This window comes from Daktulosphaira vitifoliae, unplaced genomic scaffold (genome assembly GCF_025091365.1).
Source record: "Daktulosphaira vitifoliae isolate Bord-2020 unplaced genomic scaffold, ASM2509136v1 Scaffold_2, whole genome shotgun sequence".
NCBI lineage: Eukaryota > Metazoa > Arthropoda > Insecta > Hemiptera > Phylloxeridae > Daktulosphaira > Daktulosphaira vitifoliae.
The window spans coordinates 7,866,844-7,880,601 of record NW_026099573.1 but is presented as its reverse complement, the minus strand read 5'-3'; the positions used below and the strand labels follow the sequence as shown (position 1 = coordinate 7,880,601).

The window sequence follows — 13,758 nt, the reverse complement described above, 5'->3', positions numbered from 1 at the left end:
CTGATGTCATAAAAAACCTATTTCACTGTTGGCGAAATAGGATTTTTACGATTACGTGCGCGTTAAATAAAAATAACGATATTTTTTTTAAAAGATGAGACTTTTAAAAAAAAATAATCGTTTGCATGCGCCGTTGAAAGAAATGTATTTTTATGAAATCAACGTATAAATTATAAAATATATATAATTCTAATTGCGTCAATGTTAATTTCGCGCTCCTAGTAGTTTACACGTACACAAACAATAACGCGGTATATGGTATATGGTCGGAACGCTCAGTGTTTGTACGGTTTTACGCGAGTTCTATTATCGTACTCTGGATTTGCATTTACATGTTCGTCGACGTGTCGAAATCCGAAATGCAAATAAATCGTAAACAAATAATTCAAATCTCTCGAAAAAACTGTTCAAACATGGCGATCGCGACGCTATATAGATCCGTCGACGCGTATCTTGCCAGTTCCATCGACGACGAGTTTTCCAGACTACCTATCAACGTTAGAGTCGCTTCACCCGGTGAGTATTGTTAGCTTGTTAGTATTTTCATGGATCGCGATTGTCGTCGTAACGGTAAATTCATTTCGAATTTGTTTACGACAAACAACAACGGCACATAAAAAAGACGACGTGTCGTTATAAATAATACGTCTTGCCTATGATGACGCGACGTCCGAGGTGAAACGAAAGTGCTGAACATTTAAAATTTTATTTAATAAAAAATAACCTCGTTGGCGGAAACCTTTCTAATCTTTATTACGCTTTTCAGAGAAAATGTTCAGTCCATGTTCGATGATTTTACTAGCTTCTCTAGTCGTCTCTTCAAAGGGTAAGTGGACGTCAATATTATTTTTGATTTATCTACACCGAAGTTATAGTTTTTAGCTTCGATGCGAAGCTGAGAATTAATTTTACTATAATGTGTTTTATTTTTTTTTTTCTAAAGGTTAAGCTCTGTCATAGCTTTTTATAACCTTGTGAAATAAGGTGCATTGGTTTCCTGTTGCCTTCTGCACTAGGAACACGGTGCTTTTTCGCCACCGTAGAAGCGCACGCGTTAAAATAATTTTCAAGGGACTCGGTGCGGCGTTGTGCAGGTCGAGCGATTGCAGGTACCGCTCTCGGACCGTAAACTCTAATTTTGTATATTTGACGCGGCATCGTCGTCGTCGTCAATAGTAACGCTATTTCGAAAATTTTTTTTTTAAACTGTTTAATAAAAAAATCATTTAATTGTGTACATTCGGACATTAGAGATTACATACATTAAATAGGCAATTACGATACAATCGGCGGTAATTATAATCTTATCGGTAATTATTATATAAATCATAGTAATTATGTGCGTTATTAAATTTCGAACGGTCTGAGAACTCGAACGAGTAATTGAAAAAAGGCAGCGTCCTGTACTCGAACAATTATTTATCAATTTATTAATCGTGTATAATTAAAAATTAAACTCGTTACATTAATTACTGAACTCTATATACAGGGTGATTTTTTTATCATAACCCACTCAATTACTTACAGAATAATAATAATTAAAAAAATTTTTTTTATTACTATCTTTAGTTACACATTATTCTTGAATTATTAACTATGTAATACTTTTAAAGTTCATCCCTTATGCCTGGTAAGGGTGTCAACTTTGTTTTTTTAAATGGTAACACATATTTTGAATTTAATAAAATGTTTGAGTTTTCAAGTCAATAGTAAATGGCATTTGAATTTTTAATATAACTTTATTCGTTTATTAGATATAAACATTTAAAGTTTCAATTTTTGAGTTAATATACATGTATAATACACTAGGGATTAAAATTACAGGTAGCTAATTGGTTTTTTATGACATCGATATTAGCAGGTACAAAGCATTGTTATTATCAATGGTAGTAAGACACATTGTTGTGAGTTTATAAATACACTAACTGACAATACAGAATGTATATCTATTGATAGTCATAATTGTTAATAAACAATCCGTGACTATGATAGCAATATCATAAAAAATCAATTAGCTACCTGTATTTGTAATCCCTTGTGTATTATACCTATATATTAACTCAAAAAATTGAAACTTTAAATGTTTATATCTAATAAACGAATAAAGTTATATTAAAAATTCAAACATTTTATTAAATAAAAAATATGTGTTACCATTTAAAAAAACAAAGTTGACACCCTTACCAGGCATAAGGGATGAACTTTAAAAGTATTACATAGTTAATAATTCAAGAATAATGTGTAACTAAAGATAATAAAAAAAAAAAAATTTTTAATTATTATTATTCTGTAAGTAATTGAGTGGGTTATGATAAAAAAATCACCCTGTATATATATATATGATATGTTCAATAAAATCGAATGAATATTTGAATTTATCCTACCTTAACCCCTCCCTCCTGGCGCCGATCCAACCGATATACTATGTAATACAGAGATTACATCGATTCTATATGGATGGCTATAGTGTTGTGGACGGACTATTCGCGGAATAGACAAATTGGATTTCGAAATTGTCTTTTAGCGTTCGCGGTGTAAAAAATTTTGATCACTTGTATAGGAGTAACGCCGTTTATAAACTGCGCGTTCTCCTCTGTTCTTTTGCGTTACGTTTATTTATTTACATTTACAATAGTCTTATAACATGTGTTTTAGTCGAATCTGTTTTGCAGGAGACGTCCATTGCCTCATTTGCAGGCAAACGGTATTCGATAACTTTTGCACAATCCACAATTGCGGGCACGAAGTTTGCATTAGGTGCCTCACTAAAATTGTATGTTCGGAAAATCCTACGTGTCCCAAGTGCACAAAACGTATTGACAAGGTGACCGGACCAAGTAAAGACAAATAATAAAAATTAAAAAATAATTAACAATAATAATCGTTATAATAATTAATATTTAATAATAATAACTGTTTAGGCCTACACAATAAGTGTAACTATTGTTGTTTTATCTTATCGTTGTTCGGCGGCTGCATAGTTTTCCGGCTTTAAAATTAGTTAGTTTACCTTTGTAAAGCGCACCGCTCGCGTACATTTAATATACGCATATCTATTTTTTTATTCTTTTACGTTTTATTTAATTTATCGAAGATCTTTTAGTCGTAAGAGATCACGCCGAAACATATGGTCCTTCGCCCGGAACGTCTAGTGAATATCGGAAACGTGAAAGTGCGAAAATTTACGTAACGAAAGTGCGTTATTAAGGTACGTGAGTTAAGCGCTGATTGTGCGTGTTCGTAAATAATTCTAACGCATCGAGTTAGAAAAGGGTTAATTTCTGCCCAACGTAGTGCGTAGCAGCAGCGATTGCTATACGCAGAATATAATAATATTATTATATATTATTAACGTATTTTAATTTAAAGTTCGTATAAGTGCATTAGATATCGTCATAAGTATTGTGAAACAAATATAGTTAAGTGTAAAAAACCCGTGCGCAATTTTTATAGTGTCGGCGTACAGCGGTTATCGTGGTACTATCGTTATAGTTGTACTTTGCTNGTTAAGTGTAAAAAACCCGTGCGCAATTTTTATAGTGTCGGCGTACAGCGGTTATCGTGGTACTATCGTTATAGTTGTACTTTAGTTTGTACAAATTACCACGAACGGTCTCTGACAGTTAATAGAGCGTACATATATATATACATATATATTAGTAACGGTCAGCTGAGGCGGTTGGTTTTTTTTGGAACAATTATTTATTATCGGTAAAAACCAACAAAACAAACTATCCCTGAAGATAATCGCAAAAATGAAATTACGCGATTAAGCATAAGGAGAGGTCAATTAAAATCGGCATTGACCAAATTTTTAAAGTTTGTTCAAGACGAACAGTCGGACCTAATCGAAGTTCGGCTTAGAAGAGAAAAAATTGAGGAAGCATGGAGTGAGTACGACCAAGTACAGTTGGAAATCGACATGCTAGAAGGGATAAACGTAGAGGAACAGCAAAATTATAGAGCTGATTTTGAAGACTCATACTTTAAAGCCAGTACGATTGCGGAGAAGAGGCTATCTGAATTGAGTAGGGTAGTCATCAACGCGTCAGACGCTGTTGTAGGGAATACGGCAGCAAAATCTTCAATCGTAGCGACACCAACAGTAGCAGCACCAGCTATTAGATTAGCCCCGCTAGATATCCCATCATTTCATGGCGACTATAAGCAATGGACAACATTTTATGATATTTTTTCGGCATTAATTCATACCAACGACCAATTGTCAGACATACAAAAATTTTTTTATTTGAAAGCGGCTTTAAAAGACGATGCCAAACAGGCTGTTAATTGTTTGGAAATCACGGCGTCAAATTACGCAGTGGCATGGCGGACATTAATTGAAAGATATAACAATAAAAAAAGTCTAATACAAGCCCATGTAAAAGCGTTATTTCACTTAGAGACGTTAACTGTAGAATCAGCAATTAAACTTCGAGCGTTTACAGATTCAATAAAAGGACACATGCAAGCATTAAGAACCCTTGATCAAGAGCCAGAGTCGTGGAGTCCTATGTTAACGTATTTAGTAACCACCAAGTTAGATAGAAGTTGTCTTCGAGCGTGGGAAACGGAATCGGCTCAGGACTCTCTTCCTACAATTATCGAATTGGTGGAATTTTTAGAAAAACGGTTTAAAATTTTAGAAGCGATCGAATCATCTAAAGCCATAAATCAGAGAAACGCAACAGCACCGGCTACCCATAGTCAAGATGTCAGAAAATCTATGGTACGGAGCAATGCTTATGCGGTGACAAATTCGGACAAAAAATGCTTTAATTGTCACTCAAATCACTCGGTGTATCGATGTCCTAGTCTTTTGGCCTTGTCCGTAGTTGAACGCATTAAGCGCATTAGTGAGCGCAATTTATGCAGGAATTGTCTACAGGCACACCCTAAGAAAAAATGTTTGGCTCGAGGCTGTTTTAAGTGTGGCAAGCCACATAATACACTTTTACACTTAAGTGCACGAACCGATCAGTCAGAGTCCAACTCAGCAACAAACGTAACGGAAAATTCGGAAAATAGCCAGTCAGAACAAGTAGTTCAAAATGAATTAGTAACCGTTAGTGCACATACTAGCTTACCGGCTGCTACGTCGATATTATTACCAACCGCAGTTGTTTTGGTCAAGAGTAATCGTGGTGAATGGGAGCAGTGTCGCGTGTTACTGGATTCTGCATCACAAAGTAACTTTATAACCGAACGTATGGCACAGATTTTGCGGTTACCGAAAACCCATATCGACCAAGGCTTCCAAGGAATTGGTGGAAACGTACAAAGAATTAAATCTCGAGTAATGGTTACAGCCAACTCCCGTTTAAATAACTATTCAGTAACATTGTCATGTTTAGTAGTTAAGAACATTACGAGTAACCTACCAGGCATCCGACTAAATGATAGCTGCGTGGTTCCGAAAGCTATAGTCTAAGCGGATCCGCGTTTCACCGTGCCACAGAAAATTGACCTATTAATAGGAGCGGGTCACTTCTATGGTTTAATGTCTGCAGGTAAAATAAAGTCACGACCAGGCGGTCCTGTATTTCAGGAAACAAAGTCCGGATGGGTGGTTGCCGGTTCATCGGAAAATCAACTCAATAGTATAAATCAACAAACGGCGGTTTTCCTCACGGTGAATGACAATTATAACCAATCCCTAGAAAAGGTAGCTGATTGTGAATCCAGTAAGTATCCTGACGCGTGTCAATCATTAGTTAACGATTTTTATGTGGATGATTGGTTAGGCGGTGCAATGAATCGGGCAGAGGATATAACATTACGAGACAATATTATTGCCGTAATGAAAGGTGCCGGTCTACATTTATAGAAATGGGCATCGAACGATAATAGTTTAATAAGTAGTTTATTACCTACCGAACACAATAAAGATAGTGACGGTCCGCGTATTATCGATAACGACACGACGAAAATATTAGGCCTGTGTTGGGATCCGCCATCGGATTCATTTAAATATACATTAAGTGAAAACATAATAAATAATAACGATATAACAAAGCGAACAATTTTATCGAATATAGCCACAATTTTTGATTCCCTTGGTTTGCTCGGGCCTGTGTTAGTTGTTGCAAAAATTATCATGCAACGTTTGCGGTGCATTCAACTCAGTTGAAACGGTCCCCATTGGTTGAAGGAGGAGTACGAGAAATGGCCGAAGTCATGTGTACAATACAGTAGTACAAACAATATACCAGAAACCAAAAATACGGGCGAAACAACAATTACGACTGTTGCACGCGTAGCGTACGATAAATGTTATTCGTTGTTATCTAGAAGGTCGTCGTTATTATTTATCATCAGAGTGACGGCGTATTGTCTACGCTGGCGGTATAACATGAATCGAGCAGTAGGTGATAAAAATAATAGGCCGTTAACGGTAAACGAAGAACTAGATAGAGCAAATACGACAATCATCAAAATAATTCAACGCGCACATTTTCGGCAAGAATTGAGAGAGTTAAATAGTGCAAATGCGAATGTGTCAAAAAAAAGTAAACTACTACGTCTTAGTCCATATATTGATGGGGATAATATTATATGCGTCGGAGGACGTTTAAAATACGCTATGGCATTAAATGACAATCAGAGACATCAAATTGTATTTCCGGATAACTGTCTTTACACAAAATTATTATTCCGTAAAGAACACGTGGATTTGATGCACAGTGGACCTCAATCCTTGGTGCCCTCTATTAGGCAGCGCAATTGGCCTTTATAAGCGCGAAGTTTGGCTCGNCTTTAAAAGCGCGAAGTTTGGCTCGTACTATAGTACACAATTGCGTTAATTGTTTTAAACTGAAACCTCAAATAGTACAACCGATCATGGGGAGTCTGCCTGGTTCACGGGTACAGAGTGGAAGAGCATTTGCCATATGTGGTGTAGATTTCGCGGGTCCAGTCATGATAAGAACGAGCTTGCGTCGTAAGGCACCATGAAACAAAGGATACATTAGCATATTTGTATGTTTCGCGACAAAGGCGATACATATCGAACTCGTGAGCGATTTATCAACGAAGACGTTTTTACAGGCGCTGAACAGATTTTTTGATCGACGTGGCAAAAGTTCAATAATTTACAGTGATAACGCCAGAAATTTTGTGGGCATGCGTCGGCATTTAAAGGAGGTGTACACACTTTTCCAGTCCCCAGAACATCAGCGATCCGTTTTCTCTCATCTAGCAGACAAAGGAATTGAGTGGCGATTTATACCACCCCGTGCACCGCAATTCGGTGGACTTTGGGAGGCTGCGGTCAAAAGTATGAAAAGTTTGTTATATCGCGTTTTGGGAGAGGCTCGGCTCACGTACGAAGAATTATTAACTGTACTAACGATAGTGGAAGATGTACTTAACTCGCGACCAATAACTCCAATATCCTCTGATCCGGCTGATCTAACCTATCTCACGCCAGGTCATTTTTTAATTGGCGATATAATGACTGCCATACCGGAAAAGGACGAGACGACCACGCCTATTACTCACTTAAATAGGTAGAGAATAGTCTCTCATTACACCCAAATACTTTGGAAACGGTGGCACCAAGAGTACTTATCTCAACTACAGAAAAGATCCAAATGGTCCAGCACGAAAGAGCCTAAGTTACAAATTGGAACTATTGTGTTGGTAAAAGAGACAAATTTACCATCACTCAAATGGCAAGCTGGGCGTGTAATGGAATTATACTGTGGCACGATCAGCAAAGGTCCGTACTAACGTCGGCGAGTTTTCACGAGCGGTCAGGTTATTATGTCCGTTACCTTTTGAAGGCAACAGTTTGTAATTTATTTAAATTTCTTATAATTTGTAGTTATTGTAATACATATATGTGTCATATCCCGTGTGGGATTAATCATTAATTTTTCCATAATGAATTTGTTTCTAATGATTATTTGTATATTAATTTTTTTTGTATTTATGTATTACCTTTTACGTTTTTAGTTGTTGGGAAATTTGTTCTTCGATTATTGTTGTTTTTTGTTATCTTTTACTTTGAAACAAATATTTCAAGGCGGGCGGTGTGTTTAGGCCTACACAATAAGTGTAGCTATTGTTGTTTTATCTTATCGTTGTTCGGCGGCTGCATAGTTGTCCGGCTTTAAAATTAGTTAGTTTACCTTTTTAAAGCGCACCGCTCGCGTACATTTAATATACGCATATCTATTTTTTCATTCTTTTACGTTTTATTTAATTTATCGAAAATCTTTAGGCGTAAGAGATCACGCCGAAACAATAACGATAATAATAATTCACCATAGTTTTAGAAAAAGGTTTGGTGGGTTAGTTAGTATTCGGTTAGTTAGCATTTGGATACTCAGCCAGTTATTTTGTTAGTATTAAGTCAGTATTGGAAAATAAAATTCCGATCGGTTTCATTGGAATTTTTTTTTTTGGAAATGTTGTTTCAGATACNCCAGTTATTTTGTTAGTATTAAGTCAGTATTGGAAAATAAAATTCCGATCGGTTTCATTGGAATTTTTTTTTTTGGAAATGTTTCAGATACGTACGAATCGGAGCTGGACAATTTCAAACGAGCCGTCGTGAACGACAACGTTGCCGACGAGAGGATCATCGCGCGCTACCGTCTCTTACCGCCGTGGCAAGTCGCCGATCAAAAGATGCTGCAGTCTGTCAAAGCGATCGTATACAAGTACGATGCTGTGTTCTGGAACGCGGCTATCCAGAAGATAAGGAGCAACGTCGACGGTTATACGTTCGTGGAGGACGTCAAAGAGCGGAGCAAACTTTTTTGCTTCAAGTTCGATGAGGGGGAAACTGAGGTACACATATTGCACCAGTTCTACAAGCGAAGGCACTACGACGCCAACAATGAGTATGCGATGCGAGAGTTCGCGTACGAGTGGGAGTCGGGCAACTCGTCCGGCAACGTCGTATGACCGTGCGGTGGACCGAGCGAATAATCTTGTATTTTATCGAAAATAAAATCTTATCTTTTGAGATTGCCTGTAAATATATTAATGACGTTTTAAAATATATATAAAAAGTTACTAACCTTATACAATAAACGATGATTATCATTTATTTAATATAATAAAACTCAGTTAAAGCGGATCTAATGAAATTTTTTTTTAATTCATATTCTTATTCATAATAATAATTTCAAATATTATGCATAAATTTACCAATTTTTTTCAAATACATGTTATGAAAAATCTGTTGTTTATTGGAGTTAAACAAACCGAATGTAACACATCATTTTTTAAATAAATATGAAAAAATATTGAAAGATAAAATAGGAAAAAGTAAAAAAAGAATATGGAAATGTTCCGGAAAGACTGATACTTTTATATGTACCTTAAATTTAAGCTTATGTAATATACTTTAATTTGAAAAAAAAAATTTGACCTCCGGACTTGTTTTTGTGGTAAAAACGGACATCAGAGTTAAAGAAAAACGTACGATTTCCGTGAAAAAATTGTCGATTTTATATTATTAAATTTACATTGCTAGAACTTTTGGAAAAATGTATGGATCAATATTATTATTTTGTTATAAATAATATTTATTATACCCCTTGCATTTGACATGCTTTTTTTGTAAATCGGATCATACCTCATTATACAAGGGGAGGGGGTAAAAACTTTAAACACGCGTATCGAAACTAGAACATTTTCATTTTAATTTTTAAAGTGTTCCAGAAATACTGACACTTTTATACGTATCTTAAATTAAAGCTTATGTAATATACTTTAATTTGAAAAAAAAAATTTGACCTCTGGTTTTGTCATCATGGTGAAAATGACTACCGTATTCAAAAATATGCTATTATTGTGTTAAATTCTGGGTTTGTATTTTATTTTAAAATACCTGACCCAGATTTTCATAAATGTTTTATTTACATTTTTTTGTTTTTTGAAGTCGAGAAAATTAACTTTAAAATTTCAACTAGTTTAAATAGCCACTTTTTTCAGCCGACGGTAGCGACGTACGGTTGCCTGTCAGTAAAACTTATATGTCTTACGTGCATGGTGTACGAGATTCCAACCCGCCCGCGTACGGCAAGGAATATTTTGCATTTTTTCTTTTTAAGTTGGAATAAATTTTCGACTACTTTGATTTTTATCTCATTTAGATGAAATAACTTAATAAAGATCAAGGATCCCATCACTGTAGTCGCCACTCGCGAGAAGAAATTTCTTATTCGTATTAAAATTATTTTACTATATTTAAAGTTTTAGCTTCGATTCATGGCTGAGAAGATATTTTTTTGTGACTATCATTTATTTTCTCTGCTCTAATTTGACTTACTTTTTTCAACGATACGTCAAACGATTACGATTAGTTGAAGATACTACCTTCGAAAATTGAAAAAAATTCTAATTTATCAATTGAACAGTTACTTATCCCATGTTCTCCATACAGACAATTGAAATCATTCATTTCTAATGTTTTCAAAGTATTTATTGACGAATCAAGTTTGATATGATAGGTCTCAAATATAAAATTAAATCATTTTACTTTGTAATTTCATAATACATTTATTCTATTTGTGTGTGCTACTGCTAGATTATAATATTCCAAATTTTTTGGTAACATATTGCTATATAAATCATTAAAAAAAAATGATTGTTAGTTTCTCCTGAATTAATATTGGATTTTTGCAATTATAATCAAATTTTATAATACGATCAATTGAGTTAATCTTTTTAACAACTTTGTTTTGATTGGTTCATTTAGTTAAAGTAAATCATTAAAATTAATTAAGTTCTGAATATGTCAATTGCAGAATCTTTTTAAACATCAAAAGTTACTAGGAAATGATTATTATTACTTCTATTTAAGTTATCTATACGATAAAAATGCAAAAAAATATTGAGCTACTCTTATATGTTATAATTCAAATAACAAAAATTAATAAAATAAAGAATATAATGATGATGGGAACTTGGGTTTTTGTATAAGGTGAGAACCTGATGTTGTGGTTCTATCGGGGTCGTATGGTTCGAGGGTTTAGATTAAAAAAGACATGTAGATATAAAAATAATAAACGCAGTACCTCTATTCGAGGTGTTATAAATTTTTATCTGGTTAGTTTCTGATGTCCTAACTAAGAGGCAACGAAACGGCAAAGCCAGTTCACGAATACCATATAACGTGATTATGTACAATTTTTTAACCAACTAGTCAAAATTGACACTTTAAGATATTCATTTAATAAATGATAAATAAATCTATTGCTTTGTCATCCTTTACTCAAATTTATTAACTCTAAATAATCGGGATAACATAAATTTACGTACTTCTTTTTTCTTGCAAATTGCTGTGAGATGATTTGATAAATATCTCGATATGTTTATATATGATTAAAAGTATTTAATTCGCACTTCGTCAAAAGATAAATAATTAAAACAAATTCTTTTCGTGTATAAATAAAACGCGTAAAAGTCAGCCGACAACAACACAGGACTGTGACTGATAATTGTTTCTTTTTTATTATTATTTGAATTCGGAGAAAGCGAACTCTCGTCATTCTCTCACTCCTTGAAGTCTGAAGGATTTCAGTGTTTTTTATAGTAAAATGATAGAGTACCCCCAATCCAGTACGAGGAGTGATTTGTATCTTATCATTGTTTGTTTAGGATATGTAAACAAACAATGACGAGTAATGTGTAGTATATTGCTAATCCATAGGTGAAACTGTATGGCCTCATTTATGGCTTATTCGGTAAGAATTATGTAAACAAAATTAAACTATTACATGCCTCAGGGGCGTCGGTATATTATTGGTGATCGTTGATGAGATGTATAAATTTAATTAAGTAATAAAAGTATATTACATTGGTTAAGTATTTCTAAATGTACATCAAAATCAAAAATGAATGTTACATAAATTATTATGGTTACCAAATATGAAACTATACAATGTTTTAGCATGAAAACTTTAAATAATAATTCATCTATAAAAATACAACCCAACAGCTAACTATACATGTAATTTTTCTTTTAACAATTTTTTTAACACTGAATAAAATTGTTTAAATAAAACAACATAATATTATGTTAAATTAATATGAAGTCAGACTAATTTTCTCAACAATTTTTATAATGCACTATTCAGAATTAAACTTATAATCTTTACTATAATATTTTATAATATTCAAACTTATTTGCTAAAATTAATTATTTTGATAAATTAGTTTTGGAAACATCAATTGAGTAATAAGTATATTGGAAACATGTTTTGAACTAATCATTATTAGTTTATTATCACAGTATTTCATTTAAATTCAATATCACAAGCGATTGATGTTAAAATATTTCTAGTATAACTTCAGTATGCACCGACCAATAGTTTACTTAAATTGAATATATCAACAAATTGTTTGTAAATGTTTATTTCTTCTTTGCATTATAACAATTATATTACGTTCACTTATTAATATTAGATTGGATTTCAGTGCATTTTACCAAAAACATAAAATTTCATTATGTAGAAATTGAATTTTTGTAGTTTGGTTAAAACTTATAATACAAGAAGTATAAAAATTGTTGAAATAGACTTATTATAAAATAGTTTCTGTTTAAATTTGTTAGTCAAGTAAACATCAAAACGATAGTTTGAAATTGATGAAAATAATAAAATATATTAGTATTGAATATGTTAAACCTAGCATTTATTATTAGATGAGGTTATGTCATTGATTTTTCTTTAAAAAAAAAGATAAGAGCTTTTATATGTATAAACTCTTCAATCTACGTCATTTAAATAAGTACATTTTTGCTTCATGACTTCACCGTGGGCACTAGTGGCATTGGGTAAAATACCGATTTCTATGTTTTTCCGGTAGGCGGTTCGAATCTCGTTGCACCGGTGTCGTTACGCGTTTTTCTGGATGGGTGTTGGGGCGGTGTTCTTCGAAAGCGCGTTACATAACGTCAGTGCGGCCAGATTTCATACCATCACGCAATGTCTAACTAGTAGTGTCCACACTACCACCAACATAATTCGGGGGGGCATACTTTCTTTGCCTACTGATTTATGTTGGTGGTAGAAGTACAATTTTGCTCGTTTTTTCTTTTTTAAAATTGTTTAAAAACTATGATTTCAAATTGGCCTAATTGCTCTTTTTTATCAATGGTAAAATACTATTTATGATATAATTATATTTTATTTTTCTGGTGATTTAATGGTTTTGGCGGATCAATATACGGGGATTAAATCCAAACAAGTCAAAGATTATATGAAATCGAAGAATATAATATTAATATTGAGTACATCAGTCGATTGCCTGGAATCAAATGGATTGCATGAAAGACTAAACCAAACATCGGTAAACAGAATAAGATGTAAAATGTGGAGAAATTAAAGCGTGGTCTGAGATAGCGGAGGAATGCGTAGAGGAATACAACGTAGTGGTGTAACGTAGTGATACAACGCGGTGTAGCAAAATTTTCACCGTCTCATCTATTATATGGTGTTAAGTCTTATACAGTGTCAAATGAACTTCAAGGAATAAAACTTTTAATCTTTGAAAAAGATAGAGAACGAGCTGTAATAAATTCAAATAAAAAAAAAAAAACACATCTTAGTAAAACCAATACCTTCTCAGCTTCGCATCGAAGCTAATTATGAACAAAATAAAAAAAAGAGTAGACAAAACAAGAAAAGAACATTGGTTTGGAAAGAAAACTGGCGGTTAGTGTACATATAGAAAATGGCAACAAAACGAATAGGAACGTGCTGGATGAAGTCGGTCGGGGTCCTTTCCGAATAATAAAAC

At 33.7% G+C, this 13,758-nt stretch overlaps 1 protein-coding gene across 1 annotated transcript; it reads left to right on the top strand.

Annotated features, from left to right (window-relative positions):
* Nucleotides 1-306: 306 nt before the first annotated feature.
* Nucleotides 307-9,088, top strand: LOC126899884 (uncharacterized). Its single transcript, XM_050675126.1, has 4 exons — nt 307-516; nt 767-826; nt 2,673-2,837; nt 8,516-9,088. The coding sequence occupies exons 1-4, from the start codon at nt 333-335 to the stop codon at nt 8,911-8,913; spliced, it is 807 nt and encodes a 268-aa protein (XP_050531083.1). The 5' UTR covers nt 307-332; the 3' UTR covers nt 8,914-9,088.
* The last annotated feature ends 4,670 nt before the right edge of the window (nt 9,089-13,758 follow it).